This window comes from Natator depressus, chromosome 4 (assembly GCF_965152275.1).
Source record: "Natator depressus isolate rNatDep1 chromosome 4, rNatDep2.hap1, whole genome shotgun sequence".
Lineage (NCBI taxonomy): Eukaryota > Metazoa > Chordata > Testudines > Cheloniidae > Natator > Natator depressus.
In genome coordinates, this window is record NC_134237.1 from 81,030,104 (window position 1) to 81,048,123 (window position 18,020).

An 18,020-nucleotide genomic window follows, 5' to 3' on the forward strand; every position below is an offset into this window, starting at 1 on the left:
GAGAGTAATTCAGTGGTGCATACCATGCAAAGAACTTCTGGGGGCACGCCTGCTGGTTACTGCCTTAGATTAAAGGATTCATATTTAAAACTGATGCAGCTGAACTAACCCTCCTAGCTATAACGCTCAAGATCTATGACACTGAAAACCCCTAGAAAGCCTCTCAACAATTTTTTTTATATTTTATCAGAGGTAATTCATGCCCAGAATGAATGTGGACTATACCCCTTGTTTACTGCTAATTGATCAGAAGAGATTGTCCTATCTACATGTGCAATCTAAGGGGTAATACATACTACCTCCTGGAAAGTGCTGTTTCATAAATTGGCTCATCGTCTTATGATCATGAGCCAAATTCCCTTATTTCCATTGAAGTCAGTGGGATCCAAGTCAACACTGTATATGGTATAATTTCTCAATATGGTTACATACATGAACAATATTAATCAGCAAAATCTCCCACAGTATTTGAAAGTAAATGTTGGTAAGTGGCATTGTTAACTGACTGTATTTTGGTAGAGATCAACTGTCATTTCAAAACAAAAAAAAATCAAAATATTTCATTCTGAGAGTGTCAAAATGGAACATTTCAGCTAGGTCAGAACTTTTCCCCCCAGTTTTATTTTGAAACAAAACTCTGGTGAAATCCGCCCAGTTTTGCAAATTGTTTCAATTTTGACAGAACTGCAGATTCTGACAGAATATGGTTCTGTCAAAACTTCTTGATTTAGGACCCTTTAGCAGAATCCTGGTTGCTTGGAAATGAGCTCTTTGCCACAGGATAAGAGCTCTTTTCCCCGTCCAGAGGTTCTCTGAGAGCCCATTACTCACCTTGCTGCTGGGTCCTCTCTGGTCCTCCAGTGGTCCATCTCTTCCTGTGATTTGACCCTCTGGCCAGGTCACAATTTAAGACCACCCCTTCCCAGGAAACAAAGTCCTACAGATAAACCCAGTGCCCTCATAACAAGGCCTTCAGCCTCACCCCTGGGCCCTGTTATCCTCACACCTTTCTCTCAGGGCTCTGTAATCCTTGTCTCCTTCTCTGGCTTCATGTCCATTATCTTTGGCCCCAGCAGAGGACATAGACATGGCGGGGTGGGGGAGTGTGGGGGGAGCTGATTTAAACACATGCCTGCTGTGATGGCTTCCTTGTTCTGGCAGCAAACAAGAAATCGAAACTGAAGTGAGGCTCAGCACTGGGAAGAACGAGTGCAGAGCACCCAAATATTTAAAGGAACAGGACATTGCAATGCCACCTTCTGCAGTGGCTGATAGGGGAACCCAGGCCCTCCCACTACACTAGGGTTCCATCCCAGGGATCCTATAATCAGTCACCAAGGTCTGCTCCTTCAGACTACTTGCTTCCGTTTCCTTGGGCTTCTTGTAACCATGACTGTTCTTAGGCCTTCTCCCAGCCAACCTTTCTCCCTTTTTACCACTGGAGCCTGCTCCACTCCCAGTGGTTGCTTCATCTCTCTTGGCTGCTTAGGCTATAACTATCCCTAACCCTCACTTTTCTACATAGGGGAAAAATGAGGGCAGCCACCATTTACGATTATCAGTGAAGACAAGCTTAGCCAGGGCTGGGATACTAAATATTTAACAAGGGCTTTTTATTTACCCTTCTCCTCACCCACTTCCACCCCAAGTGCCTAACTTTGTTCACAGTATTTATCTTGCAGCAGCTACAGTTAGCACCAAGCTGTTAGTAGCACTGTATGATTAGAAGAGTTTTGTAGCAAAATGTATTTCCACTTTGCCCCTTATGGTGATTGGTGCTGGCTGCAACTACTGACATTAATTTATGTATTAAAATGTTACAAATCATTAGAGCTAGTTATCAGTGTCATTAATGAAGATGGACTGACAGAGAGACTACATTGGCCACCTTCTAAAATATTAGCTTTAAGGACCTGTCTACAAGATGTAGCTACTCAAGCGTTTTATTATTACCTTTTTGATGAGTTGTTTATACTGTACTTAATTTCCAACGCTTTACTTTTTAGCACTGGAGATAAGTGGTGTTCCAGAAGGAAAATGATAACTCCCACATTCCACTTCACAATCTTAGCTGATTTTCTAGAAGTTATGAATGAACAAGCCAATATTTTGGTTGATAAACTTGAAAAGCACGTTGACAAAGAGCCATTTGATTGCTTTCTAGACATCACTCTCTGTGCCCTGGATATAATCTGTGGTAAGTCCTGGTGATGATTCAGCAGTTGCTATAAAAGTGCTGTAAATGATAAGGAGACTTAAAAGTACAGCAGTTACAATGCTGCAATTTCATTAGTTGAGATAACTAACAAAAAGGCCCTGCCTGTCTTGTAACAATACTTCTGCATTATCTACACTGAATGCGTCTTTTCTATTTTAATTATTTTTGTATTTGTCTGAACAATCAAATATTGTGTTATGAGAATCCTTTGTCCATGGGGTAAAACAGGGACATGGAATCTAAACTGAGGGAGAATGAAAGGAATAGGGATATTAGGACTAGACTCACAAAGAGAGTACACATTCTAAAAAAAGAGAAATGCCATAAGATGAGGATGTAAATGGCTGCAATGCTTTCATGCAACACCTGGCCGTATGTTGTCAATGAATTTGACTTTTCACCCAGTTAACTTTAGTAAATTTATCTTTTCTCTTTTTCTAGAAACTGCGATGGGCAAGAATGTCGGTGCACAGAACAATAAGGATTCTGAATATGTCCGTGCTGTTTATAAGTAGGCGTAGACCTGCACAAGGCATTCTGTGCCACCTTGGTCCTCCCTTGCTTATCTGTGGGGCTGAGGGAGGCTGTATATGGAGGTAAGGTGTCAGGACAATGGTAGAACCTATGGAAGCTGTCCATGCACAGAGGAGACCTCTATAATGGCTGCACAAGGCCAGCTGCTCCAACCTGTGAACAGGTTTCAGTTGCAGTTCAGTCTCTCCATGGCTAATGTTGGCTGGAATAGCCACCATGGCTCTTTTGAGCCTTCTCTGGAGGGTGGGACATTGAATCCACATAGCACATTGGGCCCAATTCACTGTTGCTTTGCACCTTGTACAATCATTCCCACTGGTGCAAAGCGGGAGTGAAATGCTATCTGATTAGAATGGTAATGTTTTGCACCCAGGATGCATTACTGTAAAAAAACCAGAAAAATCAACCAGACCAAAAAACAAACAAACAAACAAAAAAAAACCGTATGCAAGATGCAGTGCTACAGTGCATGACTTCAATGGAGTTGCATGTTGCATATATATCAACATAAAATATTGCCTAATTTGGAGTTAAAGTACCTGATTCTCATTTGCACCAAAGTCCGTTTATACTACTCTAATAGCATAAAGTGGGTGCATCTTTAATTTACTCTTGCTTCAAGGTTCCTTTATGCTGCCAGAGATAAATGAGTATCAGACCCTAAAAGGTTGTATAAGATTATATTTGAACAACCCTCAGTCACATGATAGCTATGAGCCACTAATGTAATGTGTCTGCGGAAAAAGGCAAATCAAATACTAGTTTATATTGGGCAAGGCATTTCTACTAGAGATAGAGAAGTGTTGATGCTATTGTACAAGGCACTGGTAAGATCTCATTTGGAATAGTGTGTACAGTTCTGTTCATCTATGTTCAAGAAAGATGAATTCAAACTGGAACAGGTGCAGAGAAGAGCTAATGGGATGATCAATGGAATGGAGAGTCTATCTTTTATGAGAGGAGACTGGAAGAGTTGTCTTGTTTAACGTAGCAAAAAGAAGGCTCAGAGAGGATATGATTGGTCTCCTTACTCTGAAGCATCGGAGATGGCCACAGCTAGAGATGGACTATTGGACGGGGAGGGCCAGTACTTTGAGGTGGTACTAAGCATTCTCTCTCGCAGGTGCTTGGCTGGATAGTTTTTGCTCACATGCTAAGGTCACATATATGAGGTCAGCAAGGACTTGTCCGCAGGTCAGATTGGCAGTGACTTTGGATGGTTTTTGTCTTCCTTTGCAGTATGTGGGGGCAGGTCACATGTCAGGATTACCTGGGTATTCCTCATTTATTAATTTCCCTGCCATTGCATGGGCCTTTGGCACTGGTACACCGCAATACCTGTTATTCTCTGTGGCTCATAATAGTCTAGTCTCCTCTGGGCTGTAATACTTTGGTCTCATTTCTGTTGCTGGGTTTAGTGTGTTGGTGGTGGTGGTGGCGTGTAATATACAGGAGGTCAGTCTAAATGATATGGTGGTCCCCTCTGGCCTTAAATTCTATGACAATGATTTCTTTTGTGACTGACTCTTAGGTTTTGTAAAATATTTGAAGCTATGTTACAAATGCCTGGGCCAAACCCCTCATAGGGCAAGGCTAATACTTCTGTTCCACAATTTCTATTTAGTCACAATTGTGTGATGGTCTCACTGAAAAATTGTCCTGGCAGAATTTCTTTCCATAATTTGTTTATCAGATGGCATTGCTTATGCTTCTGAATTGTGGAGAGGTTGAAATTGGAGGAAAGGTCATGTAAATTGTTAGATTTAATTAAAAAAACCCTCAACCTTTTGTTCTCAGTATACCCACTGACATCAGAGCCAGTACAGAAATATACCTGTGTGAGAGAAAATGGGGGCACATGTTCTTTTCTCATAGTGACAAACTTTTTTTTATTAATACTGATTTTTAGATGGGAATAGATTTAATTTGCGTGGCAAAGGGCTATGCAATTCCCCTTGTGGCACAGTGAGATCCTACAGGCACACTTCCCGCAGTTCTCTCTATAGGAGTTCAGAAGAAATTCACTCGCCTCTGGAGTCTTTAAACATTTCCTCTTCTCCTGGGCTCAGATTTATTTAGTTTACATAGCTTCCCCAAAAGCTATGGGGTCTTAACAGCTCTCTCCCTTGTGGCTGAGGTTTTCTATCAAGCTGTTCCCTTTGGGACACATGAAGCCCACAGTGCCTCTTAATGGTCTGAAGTAACATGCACAGTCCAGCTGTTGCTTTCAACCACCTTCTCCTTCACCTAGTCTCTTTCTCCAGTTAGTCCCTAGGCTCCAGGGGTTCAGCAGGTCACCTTGTCCTGCTGGTGTCTCCCTCTTCTGAGGGAGGAGGCAGCAGCATAGATACAGCCCTCTTTCCCTGAGCTGGTTCCGGTTGGTTGGGAGAGAGGAGCCTTGCCCCACCTTTTCTTTGCAAGGCTCCTGGTTCTGGCCCCTTGAAGGAATAGAAGCACAGGTTTTCCTCAAATACAGACTATTCTCCTTGAACCTCTTCTTCTCTCCTTATATCTGCCTTATGCCACTTTCCTAGACTCTTGGGTACCAAACCTTAAAAGGGCCACACCATGGGACAGAGGTGGGATGATCCTTAGGCCCTACTACCCTTAAGGGGACAGACCACTCCTGTCACAACCTGACAGAAGCATTTCTGTCCAAACAAATGTGAAAAATAAGATAGATGATACTGAGCATTGTAATTAATAATAAAAAGTGGATTGATGGCATCCCTAATGAGTAGACAAAATGATTGTGTCTGGAACATCAGATGGTACTTACATCATCGTGTCCAGGACCAGGAAATTTAGACCCTGTTAGGCTCTTGTGGATGTGTTGGGGATGTTTTTCAGAAATAACTATAATTTAATGTTATTTTTGTTACCCTAGGATGAGTGGCGTCCTTCATCAGAGACAGAGGTGTCCTTGGTTTTGGTCTGACTTGATGTACCTTATGTTCCAAGAAGGAAGGGAACATAATAGAAGTCTCAAGATTCTTCACAGTTTTACTGAAAATGTAACCATGTTGTTCCTTTTTTTTTATTGTGTCCCAGTCAAAGGAGAGAAATACTGTAGTAAATATAGAGATTTCAGATAGTGAATGTGGTGGCTGGGCATTCAACCATTGGAAACATCACCTTATCTGAGAGATGTGTCTGGGATAGGAAAACAGAATGTTTATAGTATTTAGGCCCTGAAGGAATGCCCTGAAGGGAAAGACGCGATAACTTAGAATCTATTGCCTGAGTGTTGGTTTCAGCTAAAGGGTAACGCTTACATGGGAATAGTAGAACCATTTATACTTGTATACTTTAGTTGGGGGAGGAGGGGAAGCCACAGAAAATTATCTTAATTCCCTTAACATACAGTGTACTGAACAGCTTAAAATAATCTAGCACTTCACCATTAGTCTTGTAACAGCTCTAAAAATCACAGCTGTTGCAAATGCTAAGACTCATTCTTTATTATTCCATGCTTTAAATAAAGAGTTTAAAAACTGCCCTACCTTTATTTTTAAATCTGTTTCAATCAAGCAATACAAAGTGATTACTACCTAAAGACCAGGTTCTGTGGTGACAGGAAGTTGAGTTAATGGAAGCTGTGCACCCATATCTGAGACCAGAATTTGCCCTTTAAAGAAGAAAGTTCAGTCACAGGACCTGATTTTCCTCTCATTTAGAGTCATTCCCTATGCCCATTGTCTTCAGTGGCGCAGGAATCAGCCCTTAAATCACTGTAGCTCCATGGCAGTCAATGGAGTTACACCAGTGAAAAGGCCAGGAGACTCAGGTACCACATCTGAATGGGATTCTTCATCCTTTTGGTGTTGATTTGCATTCTGTGCAATGCCACATTACTATACAGTTTTGTGATGTTGCCTGCTAAGGCAGCAGCACTGTGCTGAGGCTCAGAAATGAAGAACAATCAAAGCAAGGAGTCAACAAAGTGTTCCTGTCTGTAGCACTAGGTGCATACTTCTAAGTAGCCTGTTTGTGAAAAAGCAGGACATAAAACCTCAGAATATATATGATTCACTGCATGGACAAGTGCAATCTCAATGTGCAATAGCGAAACAAGTACTAGGGGGATGGGATAGGTCCCTTTCTACCCCCAACCAATGCATAGTATAGAGTCAGGGATACAGTGAATTTTTAAATATGTGGGATAAAAATTATTTTTAAGTATATACAAACAGGGGCCACACATCATTAGATTGTGGAATTTAAGCCATGATCTATGTATACATTTTTATATTAAAGATTATTGCAGAAAAATCCCATGAAATAAAGAACCATGAACAACATAAAACTGACTTTGAAGGCAAATGTGAACAAAGTGGATCCAAAAAGAGAAGAGCTTTTCTTGATATGCTTCTGAATGCAACTGATGACAAAGGGAACAGACTGAGTTACATGGATATTCGAGAGGAAGTGGATACTTTCATGTTTGAGGTACCCCAAAGAGCTGTAGACTTTCAGAACTTGAGATCTGTTATAGAACTGAAGTTTTCCTCTTACTGGAACAGAAGCTTTACTTTTATTATTCAGTCATAACTGTAATTGTGTAGGAGGAATGTAAGAAGAGCCTGATGCACATATTGCAATATAGAATCTCATTCTTCAGAACAAAAAATATATCCAGAGCAAGAAATCTTCAATATTGTGAGTTGCAATGTTGTGGTGGAAAGTTGCACATTTCCAAGTCAGGATTAAAGTCCACTGGCAGAACTATGTGCCCAGTCCTGCAAAGTGAGCACTCCCCACTCACACCAATAGTCCAATGACTATTGTGGAACTACTGCCAGGGGCCAGGGTTTGCAGGCCTGGACCCGTAGGTCCTCATCCAAAGCCTATCCAAGTCAAAGGGACTCTTTCTGTTGACTTGAATGGACTTTGGATCAGGCTCTTAGTGAGGAAGCTGTATAATACCTACCTAGACTAGATAGATATATACCTAGAAATAAAGAAATTGCTGCACCTGATATGAACTGTGCTAATCTCTTCCCACACTGAAATCTCTCCATGCTACTAATCGCGTTGACAGCTGTCTTTAGTCCCTTTCCATTACTGTTATATCCATTGTGACACAGGATAACTGGAAGTGATCGCACTGGGCCTGATTCACTGCTGTATTGCTCGTTTTCTGCTGGTGTAACTCTTTATTCCCAGAGGCAATGGAATTAATTGTACCATGGTCACTATTAATCTGGGCCTTGATTATAGCAAATTTGATTAAAATTAAGATATTGATCAAATCTGTTGCTAGTGAACATTCCCTTGTTTTCGTTAGCATACAGTGCCTGACTGGATCAGTTTTATGTTTATAACATATAATTTTAGGAAAATTATATTCCTATGCCCTTTTGAGGTAATTGATGGTAATACTGTATTTACAGTCCCATGATGAAAAAGATAATAGTGAGTAACTTATATACTTTATATTTCATTGTAAAGCAGTGAAGAAAGGTAAATGTCCCTCCAACAATTGACTGTGGGGGAAAATAGTGACTTTAAGATTACTGTATAGTGTTTAAATTATTGTGACTGTCCAGAGAGATTTAGTGAGTCAACCAGTTTATGTCTAAAAGGAAGTAATAGCAAACCTCTTCCTCAGAGTCTGAATGCAGAGGAAGACCCTTCACCGGGTCAGCATAGACTAGCTAAGTAATAGAAGAGGGATGGCAAAGAGACTTCTGCTTGTTAACATTATGATTCTGCCCCTCCCACCCCCCATATTAGTCTCCATCCATCATATTACACAACTGGTTATTTCCAGTCAATCTTAGGTACTGGATTGTTACATGGATTCATATATTCTTAGCTTTTCTTCTGTATCTGTACAAAAAGAAAAGGAGTACTTGTGGCACCTTAGAAACTAACCAACTTATTTGATTAAATACTACAAGTATTTGTATAAATACTACAGCTGACTTCATCGGATGCATACTGTGGAAAATACAGAAGATGTTCTTATACATACAAACCATTCAAAAATGGGTGTTTACCACTACAAAAGGTTTTCTCTCCCCCCACTGCACTCTCCTGCTGGTAATAGCTTATCTAAAGTGATCACTCTCCTTACAATGTGTATGATAATCAAGGTGGGCCATTTCCAGCACAAATCCAGGTTTTCTCCCCCCACCCCCCTTTTTCCACACACACAAACCCACTCTCCTGTTGGTAATAGCTTATCTAAAGTGATCACTCCCCTTACAATGTGTATGATAATCAAGGTGGGCCATTTCCACCACAAATCCAGGTTTTCTCCCCCCCCCTTTTTCCACACACACAAACCCACTCTCCTGTGGGTAATAGCTTATCTAAAGTGATCACTCTCCTTACAATGTGTATGATAATCAAGGTGGGCCATTTCCAGCACAAATCCAGGGTTTAACAAGAACTTCTGAGGAACGGGGGTTGGGGGGGAGAGGATAGGAAAAAACAAGGGGAAATAGGTTACCTTGCATAATGACTTAGCCACTCCCAGTCTCTATTCAAGCCTAAGTTAATTGTATCCAATTTGCAAATGAATTCCAATTCAACAGTCTCTAGCTGGAGTCTGGTTTTGAAGTTTTTCTGTTGTAATATCGCAACTTTCATGTCTGTAATCGCGTGACCAGAGAGATTGAAGTGTTCTCTGACTGGTTTATGAATGTTATAATTCTTGACATCTGATTTGTGTCCATTTATTCTTTTACGTAGAGACTGTCCAGTTTGCCCAATGTACATGGCAGAGGGGCATTGCTGGCACATGATGGCATATATCACATTGGTAGATGTGCAGGTGAACGAGCCTCTGATAGTGTGGCTGATGTTATTAGGCCCTATGATGGTGTCCCCTGAATAGATATGTGGGCACAGTTGGCAACGGGTTTTGTTGCAAGGCTAGGTTCCTGGGTTAGTGGTTCTGTTGTGTGGTATGTGGTTGCTGGTGAGTATTTGCTTCAGGTTGGGGGGCTGTCTGTAGGCAAGGACTGGCCTGTCTCCCAAGATTTGTGAGAGTGTTGGGTCATCCTTCAGGATAGGTTGTAGATCCTTAATAACGCGTTGGAGGGGTTTTAGTTGGGGGCTGAAGGTGACGGCTAGTGGCGTTCTGTTATTTTCTTTGTTAGGCCTGTCCTGTAGTAGGTGACTTCTGGGAACTCTTCTGGCTCTATCAATCTGTTTCTTCACTTCCGCAGGTGGGTATTGTAGTTGTAAGAATGCTTTATAGAGATCTTGTAGGTGTTTGTCTCTGTCTGAGGGGTTGGAGCAAATGCGGTTGTATCGCAGAGCTTGGCTGTAGACAATGGATCGTGTGGTGTGGTCAGGGTGAAAGCTGGAGGCATGTAGGTAGGAATAGCGGTCAGTAGGTTTCCGGTATAGGGTGGTGTTTATGTGACCATCGTTTATTAGCACTGTAGTGTCCAGGAAGTTGATCTCTTGTGTGGACTGGACCAGGCTGAGGTTGATGGTGGGATTCCTCAAGGGCTTCTTTTCCATGGGTCCAGATGATGATGATGTCATCAATATAGTGCAAGTAGAGTAGGGGCGTTAGGGGACGAGAGCTGAGGAAGCGTTGTTCTAAGTCAGCAATAAAAATGTTGGCATACTGTGAGGCCATAGCAGTGCCGCTGATTTGAAGGTATACATTGTCCCCAAATGTAAAATAGTTCTGGGTAAGGACAAAGTCACAAAGTTCAGCCACCAGGTTAGCCGTGACATTATCGGGGATAGTGTTCTTGACGGCTTGTAGTCCATCTTTGTGTGGAATGTTGGTGTAGAGGGCTTCTACATCCATAGTGGCCAGAATGGTGTTATCAGGAAGATCACCTCAGGCCCTACGCTACCAGCACTCTCAGCTACCTTCGAGACACCACTGACTCCTGAGGAAACTACAATCCATTGGTGATCTTCCTGATAACACCACCGTTCCTCAGACGTTCTTGTTAAACCTTGGATTTGTGCTGGAAATGGACCACCTTGATTATCATACACGTTGTAAGGAGAGTGATCACTTTAGATAAGCTATTACCAACAGGAGAGTGGGTTTGTGTGTGTGGGGGGGGGGGGGAGAAAACCTGGATTTGTGCTGGAAATGGCCCAACTTGATTATCATATATATTGTAAGGAGAGTGATCACTTTAGATAAACTATTACCAGCAGGAGAGTGGGGTGGGGGGAGAGAAAACCTTTTGTAGTGGTAAACACCCATTTTTGAATGGTTTGTATGTATAAGAACATCTTCTGTATTTTCCACAGTATGCATCCGATGAAGTGAGCTGTAGCTCACGAAAGCTTATGCTCAAATAAATTGGTTAGTCTCTAATGTGCCACAAGTACTCCTTTTCTTTTTGTGAATACAGACTAACACGGCTGTTACTCTGTATCTGTACAGTTAGGCTACATCACTAAAATATCTCTAATTCCTTGAATATATTTAATTTCATATTCATGAGGATAATGGAGATCTGAATATCTGAGTAAATCTGTACTTCTAGGGGCATGATACAACAGCTGCTGCTATGAGCTGGGCCATCTACTTACTTGGATGTCATCCGGAAGCCCAGAAGAAAGTTCACAGAGAATTGGATGAAGTGTTTGGTTAGTTTCTATCCTTTGCTTCTTTGTAGGTGTAAGTTTGCACTGACAGTATATGGTTTAATAGTCATTTCTATCTAGAGATTTATAAAGGAAAATAAACACCTGCTGTGCCACTGTACATGCTGTAACTCTTCTGTGTATAAAGACACGCCAGTGGTAGTTGGTTTGATGCTAAGGGAAGTATGACAGATCGCAGAGATTGCAAAGTGTTTCGGGCAGGTACCATCTCTTTGTTGTATATTTGTACAGCGCTTATCACAATGGAATCCTGGTCCATGACTTGGGCTCCTAGGTACTACTGCAATAAAAATAATCAGTAGGGCTCTGAATCTATCCCAGAGGTCACGGAAGTCACGGATTCCTTCATTTTCCATGACCTCCTTGACTTCTGCAGCAGCCGGTGTGGCTGACTCCAGGGCCACCCAGGCAGCTGGCCCCGGGGACAGCCACTCCAGCCACTGCTGGAGCAGCTCTGCAACCAGGTGCTGGGGTGGCCCCTGGGCCGGCCGTACTGTTCGCTGCTGGGGCAGCCCCGGGGTCCGCTCCAGCAGTGGCTGGAGCAGCTGGCCCCGGGGACTGCCTGAGCAGTGGTCCTGGGGGTGGTGGGAGCAGAAGCGAGTGGGTGGCCCCGAGGGCAGCTGGACCAGTTGCTGCGTGGTAGCCCCAACAGCTGGTGCCACTGGCCCCTGCCCTCCCTGAGCAATGCCCCCCTAGCCTCTCCCCCCAGAGCAGCGTCCCACTTTCCCAGCTAAGATTTAGTCAGGGGTATATAGAAAAGTCACAGACAGGCCAACCATGACGTTCCCCTCTGGTGTTATCTAGACTGATGATCTGCTAGGTCATTCCAGTTCTTGACTCTGGGAGCCAGCCTTACCCTGCTCTGCTGTGAGAACCCCCATTCCTAGGCTGTTCACGCACAGCCTCTGGCATGTAAGCTGCTCTTTGGATTGTGCAACTGAATGACACTAGCGAATATCTCCCGTCCCAGACACAAACCCTAGGAACCTCCATCTTGCAGTGTCCAGTTATGCCTGCTGGATGCTGAAAGCTTATATTAGTTCGTCAATTTAACAAAGAAATTGATATGTACCAGGCTTGTTATCCCAAGGGGAGTCTCTGACACGCTTTAAACCAAGCACACTGCTTCAGGTAGAATAAACAAACAGATTTATTACTATAAAGATAGATTTTAAGTGATTATAAGACAAAGCATAACTAGTTGGATTTGGTCAAATGAAATAAAAGTAAAACGCATTCTAAGCTGATCTTAACACTTTCAGTGCCCTTACAAACTTAGATGCGTCTCACCACAAGCTGGCTGGTTGCCCTTCAGCCAGGCTCTCCCCTTTGATCAGCGCTTCAGTCGCTTGGTGTGGTGTCTATAGATGGAGGTAGAAGAGAGAGGAAGAGCATGGCAAATGTCTCTTCCTTTTTCTTTTATCATGTTCTTTCTTCCCTCTTGGCTTCGCCCCTTCCCCCCGGTCCCCCGAGTCAGGTGAGCATTACCTCATCACAGTCCCAAACTGACCAAAGGAAGGGGGGCGACTCACTCGAAAGTCCAACAGATCCTTTGTTGTTGCCTAAGCCAGTGTCCTTTGTTCCTGTGAGGCTGGGCTGGGTTTGTCCCATACATGCCCTGATGAGGTGTGAACTGCCCCTCTACTCTTGGGGACTTTTTGCCTGGGCTTACTTTAAGCCATGAAGACACATTTTCAGCCTCATAACTGAAATGGATGAAATTACAACCTATAACATTACTATAACATTACTGTAACAACAATTACTATAACATCAGTATAACAACAATGCTCATGTTGCCTTCCAAAGACACCTGACATGACAAACTTTGCATTGGATACCACGCAGTCATTTTACAAGGATGAACATGGGGATGCGGGGTGTTTCCCCTGAGGTACTGAGCATCACACCGTGAATTTTTGTTTATTGCATGTGACCTGTCTGACTTTTACTAAAAATACCCATGATTAAATTGTAGGCTTAATAATAATAATTGTAGTTGAAGAAAATCACAAGAATAAATATTTGGACAAATGATTCAAACTCATAAGTGTAACCCACATGCCTAACAGGGAGATATCTCTTTAAGAGATCTGTAGGGGGTAGGAATGAGTTGTGTCTGGGTCATTGTTGCTAGGCAAATGCCCAATTAATTCTCCACATTCAGAAGTTTCTGGAATTGTGGGTGGCAATTTTGGGTATGCTCAAAATGTTCCCTGTTACTGGACTCAAACTCCGTGAGGGCTAGTAGTCACGGCAGCTGCTTTACAAAAGACCACGTTCCTTGTGTGGGTTGGAAGAAGCTGAGACACAGGAGCTGAAAGCAGGCTGTTGTCATTAATTCTGAAGTATTTTGCAGCAGGTTTTTTTTAATTTGTATACTTAAAGTGAGTGCTCGTTTAATTAATTAGCTGACTAGTGTGAGCCCCCCTTTTGGGGATGCTACGCAGCCCAGCCCCTTCCACAGGAGGCCCCGCCTCATCACCTCTCCCATCTGCCACAGCCCTGAGCTCCCCCACCCCCACAGCTGGAGGAACCCCAGCCATCCCCAGCACCGGGCTTGGGGAAAGGGTGGAGCATGGGCAGGGCCAGGGCTTGGCTTAGGGGAGGCTTAGCCTCCCCTGGCCTATTATACCCGCCACCCATGCTAGCTAACTGAGTGATTGCAGCAGAGGAAGAGGAACAGTCTGCATGAATTCCAGTTGGAGGTTTCTGCAAGCAAGAGGAAAGAATTTATTGCTGCAGTGCTTTTAACTCAGCAGACTGTAACTGAGACTCAGGTGAATTCTACCTTAGCTTTTGGGAACTCTGAGTTTCTTATCACTGTGTTTCTGTGGGGACTGACCTGTTAAGATTTAATTTGTCTTCTTTATTTCTGTTATGTTTAATTGTGAAGATCATGTATGTGGATTATAAAGGAGCCATGTTATGATGTAGAAATTAAGTTGTTATTATGACTATTATGATTATTATTATTATGTTTTTGTCATTATAAAGTTGGTACTTAAGAATTAAGTTCATTCCTTTTGTTCTTTTTGGATTTGAATGTGGGGAGGTTGATCTTGTGCAATCCTAGCTGAAAATCCTCAGTGACTGAATTCTGGGTCTCCAGGTGCTTTTCGATGGGAGCTGGGTTCTTTTAAGCACTGGAGAAGGGCAATGATGTAAACTCTAGCCCATTCAAAGGTTACGTAAGCCCAGTGGTGGAGTTGTACTTTTGTCAGAATTTAAGAGAGTTGGGAGCCCCTTAAGATAGCTTGTGTCTTTAGTCTGATTAGGACAGTTGTTTCTCATACCCCTGTTGTCATTCTGATCAGGGAACTCTGACCGGCCTGTCACAATGGATGACCTTAAGAAGCTCCGGTATCTTGAGTGTGTCATTAAAGAAGCCCTTAGTCTCTTCCCTTCTGTTCCATCCTTTGCCCGCACCACAAGTGAAGATTGCCATATTAGTAAGTAGTAGTATTTATTATTATTTTTTATTTTCATAGTGCGTAGGTGCCCCTGCCATGTACCAGGACCCTTTTAGGCTAGGTACTACTGTACAAAGAAAGTACAAAAAGATGTTCCCTGTCCCAAAGGACTTACAATCTACATATAAGACAAGGAAGAGCAGATGGATACAGACAGACCAATGTGGAGTACAAGAAAGCAATAAGACACTATTGGTTAGCAGGTTAGCCTCTTATGTCAGCACAACAGTAGTCTAGTCCAGGGGTAGGCAACCTATGGCATGGGTATCAAAGGTGGCACTCAAGCTGATTTTCAGTGACACTCACAGTGCCCAGGTCCTGGCCACTGGTCTGAGGGGCTCGGCATTTTAATTTAATTTTAAATGAAGCTTCTGAAACATTTTTAAAAACCTTATTTACTTAACATACAACAATAGGTTAGTTATATATTATAGACTTATAGAAAGAGACCTAAAAATGCTAAAATGTATTACTGGCACGTGAAACCTTAAATTAGAGTGAATAAATGAAGACTCGGCACACCACTTCTGAAAGGTTGCCAACCCCTGGTCTAGACATTGTCAAGTTTTTGAAGGGCTCGCTGCAAAAGAGAGTTTTGAAGGAGGAGGATGAGTTAGTTTTGTGGATGTTTACAGGTAGTAGATCTCAGCCTTGTCTGTATTCATCATTTTTAGGTATGAGAGGTATCTGCTGTCACGGTGATGCATAAGTAAAGAACCGTTTTTGTGCTTTCTGTCCATTTACAGGAAGCCACTTACTTCAGCGGCTTGTTGATTCTTTTTTTGCAGGAGGATTTAAGATACCAAAAGGTACAGAGGTAGTCATTGTTACTTATGCACTGCACAGAGATCCAGAGGTTTTCCCAGATCCTGAGGAATTCAGGCCTGAGCGATTCTTCCCTGAGAATTCTAGTGGAAGGCATATATATGCGTATGTGCCCTTCTCTGCTGGATCCAGAAACTGCATTGGTACGTAGGTGATAAAAACAAAAGTGTAATAGGCCTCTGTTGGGAGGCTGACACTGGCCCTTTATGAAGGAAGATATCAGTGCACCTGAGACTGGTTAGTTGACCCCTCCTCCCCATTAGACTTAAGAGAGGATACTTGGGCCATAGAGGGAAGGAGACATGGTGAGCCAGAGGCATGGAGTATCAGAGCTTGAGAGGAGTCAGAGACAGGAAGCACCAGGAAAGAGCTGTCAAGCGTTGCTTGGGAGAGCTACAAGAGACCTGGTAGTTACAGCTGAGTTCTGAGGAGAGCAGGAACAGAACTGCTGGTGAGAACTGACTGAAGTTGTGACCCTGATGAGCAGAAGGCTTGGGCAGTGGCCGCGAGGCAAAAAGGAAAGATCCAGCTTGGCCAGGGGAAGCTGAGCCTGGAAGCAAGAGGATGGACTCTGGAAGGATGTTCCCTGAGCAGGGGTAGGGCTCCCAGACAGGGAGACCTGGGGAATAGAATGCTGTGGAGAGCTCTCTTGTGGGAGACCTGACTTGGGGGAGCTGTGGGAAGAATCATGAGACTGGTCACTCTCTGGTGCATTACCTGGAGAGCAGGCCCCACCTAGATCAGGAGTCAAAGGGTCTGGGAACACAGGGCTGCTGTTGACTCCCAGGTGGGTAACCTGGAGGTGTTGTCCATGAAGAGGGGAATGGAAAAATAGTTGTACCTTTATGCTTACTGTGGGTTTGTCAAGAATGGTTTTTCTACAAGAGTTTTGGGGGAATTAATGCACTGGTATATTTGAATAAATTACTCTGAATGGCGGGCTTTGTATTGGACACTGAGAGACTGTTTCATGGGTGAACAAAAAGGGGAAACTGAGGCAGGGGCACCTGTCATGCTGTAGCCTGCTGTTGGAGGGTGCTGTGTAGCATGCCCCATGCAAGGTTGCCTCATGATAGCCTTCATACTTGGTTATTGAACTTACCACTAAGACTGGTTAGATGAAGATACCTTTGCTGCAGTACCCACAGCAGAGCTTATGCATTCTAATGGAAATGTAATCCTGTGTGCTTAATAACTGAGGCAGTGCAATTCTTACTGGTACCTCATTCTTCAGACTGATGTAATATTTACATTTTCTTTCTTCCCATGGGGTTCTTCAGAGTCTACTTTGTTTCGTCCTTACTGGGACTTGATCCACATGTAACTATGTGTCATGCTAAAATCAGTTCTGTCTCAAGAGGGCTGGGCATGGTTTCCATCAGAGTTCAGAGCCACTCAAAGACACCATGACAGCTCACTAGGGAACAGCATGAGCCACTCTCTCTCTCCCTCCCCTTGGGATATGTTTGCTGGCTATTCTATGATCCCAACCACTGGTGGACTGCAGCCTGGAGGAGAAAATTTAAGACCCCCTTTCAGTCTTCTGCAGTAACTGCTGGGGTGTTCACTGAGCTCCTAAAACTTGTAAGCAGTCCAGGGAAGGGACTGTGTCTGCACTTGTTTCTCTGAAGCACCTAACACAGTTGTGTAGGATCAGAAATAAACAACTTTTGGAGAATTGTATGTAGTATATAGTTGGTGTGACATTAAAGGAACTGTTTCTTTGTGGATCCTTATTCCGGAGGTTCTATTCTACCACATTATCTATGAATGATGCAAAGTATTGAGAGGAAGGCAAATTTCTGTTGTTCTGATCTCATTTCATTTTCAGGATTTCATTCCATTTTGAATGGGTCAGTCCCAATGACAGAAGCACAATTGCAGGCAAAGCTCTCAGCAACAGTTGTTGAGACTCTTCTGTCAGCAATACAAAGTAGACATTCTTAGGAGTCCAAATACAAATGAAGTTAATTTAAAAAAAAAACAAACCCAAATCAAACAAACAAAGCCAAAGATTACGTTTTACTCTTGATCAGATCTTTGCACATTGAAAGAGGATCTAACTTATCATAATCAGGCTAATTATTGTTTCCAGTGCACCCAAATTGTTTGAGGTATTTTACAGGCATAAAGATTCCTGCCTAGGCAGCTTGCAGTCTGAACAGACAATGTACAGAGAAGGGGTTGAAGGGAGGGAGAGAGACACTGTCAGACTTCAAAGCAACTGCACATATGTTTTCCCTTTATGATCAGCAAGGGCACCCACTCTAGGCTTCCAGCTCCTCAGCCATCACATCTCTGGGGTGGAGACTCATGACTCTCTCCCTCCTGACCAAGGTTTTTCTAGGTTGCAGAGTTCCCTGCCTCCTGTG

General features: G+C 43.1%; 1 protein-coding gene across 1 annotated transcript in view; it reads left to right on the forward strand.

Moving 5' to 3' along the window:
* The window catches only part of LOC141985902 (cytochrome P450 4V2-like), a 29,017-nt gene that overhangs the window by 9,551 nt on the left and 1,446 nt on the right, over window positions 1-18,020 (forward strand). The window contains exons 3-9 of the mRNA XM_074950082.1: window positions 2,007-2,197; window positions 2,660-2,729; window positions 5,640-5,766; window positions 7,010-7,201; window positions 11,230-11,332; window positions 14,668-14,802; window positions 15,612-15,791. Of these exons, the coding sequence (XP_074806183.1) occupies window positions 2,007-2,197; window positions 2,660-2,729; window positions 5,640-5,766; window positions 7,010-7,201; window positions 11,230-11,332; window positions 14,668-14,802; window positions 15,612-15,791 (998 nt within the window). The remainder of the gene's footprint in view (window positions 1-2,006; window positions 2,198-2,659; window positions 2,730-5,639; window positions 5,767-7,009; window positions 7,202-11,229; window positions 11,333-14,667; window positions 14,803-15,611; window positions 15,792-18,020) is intronic.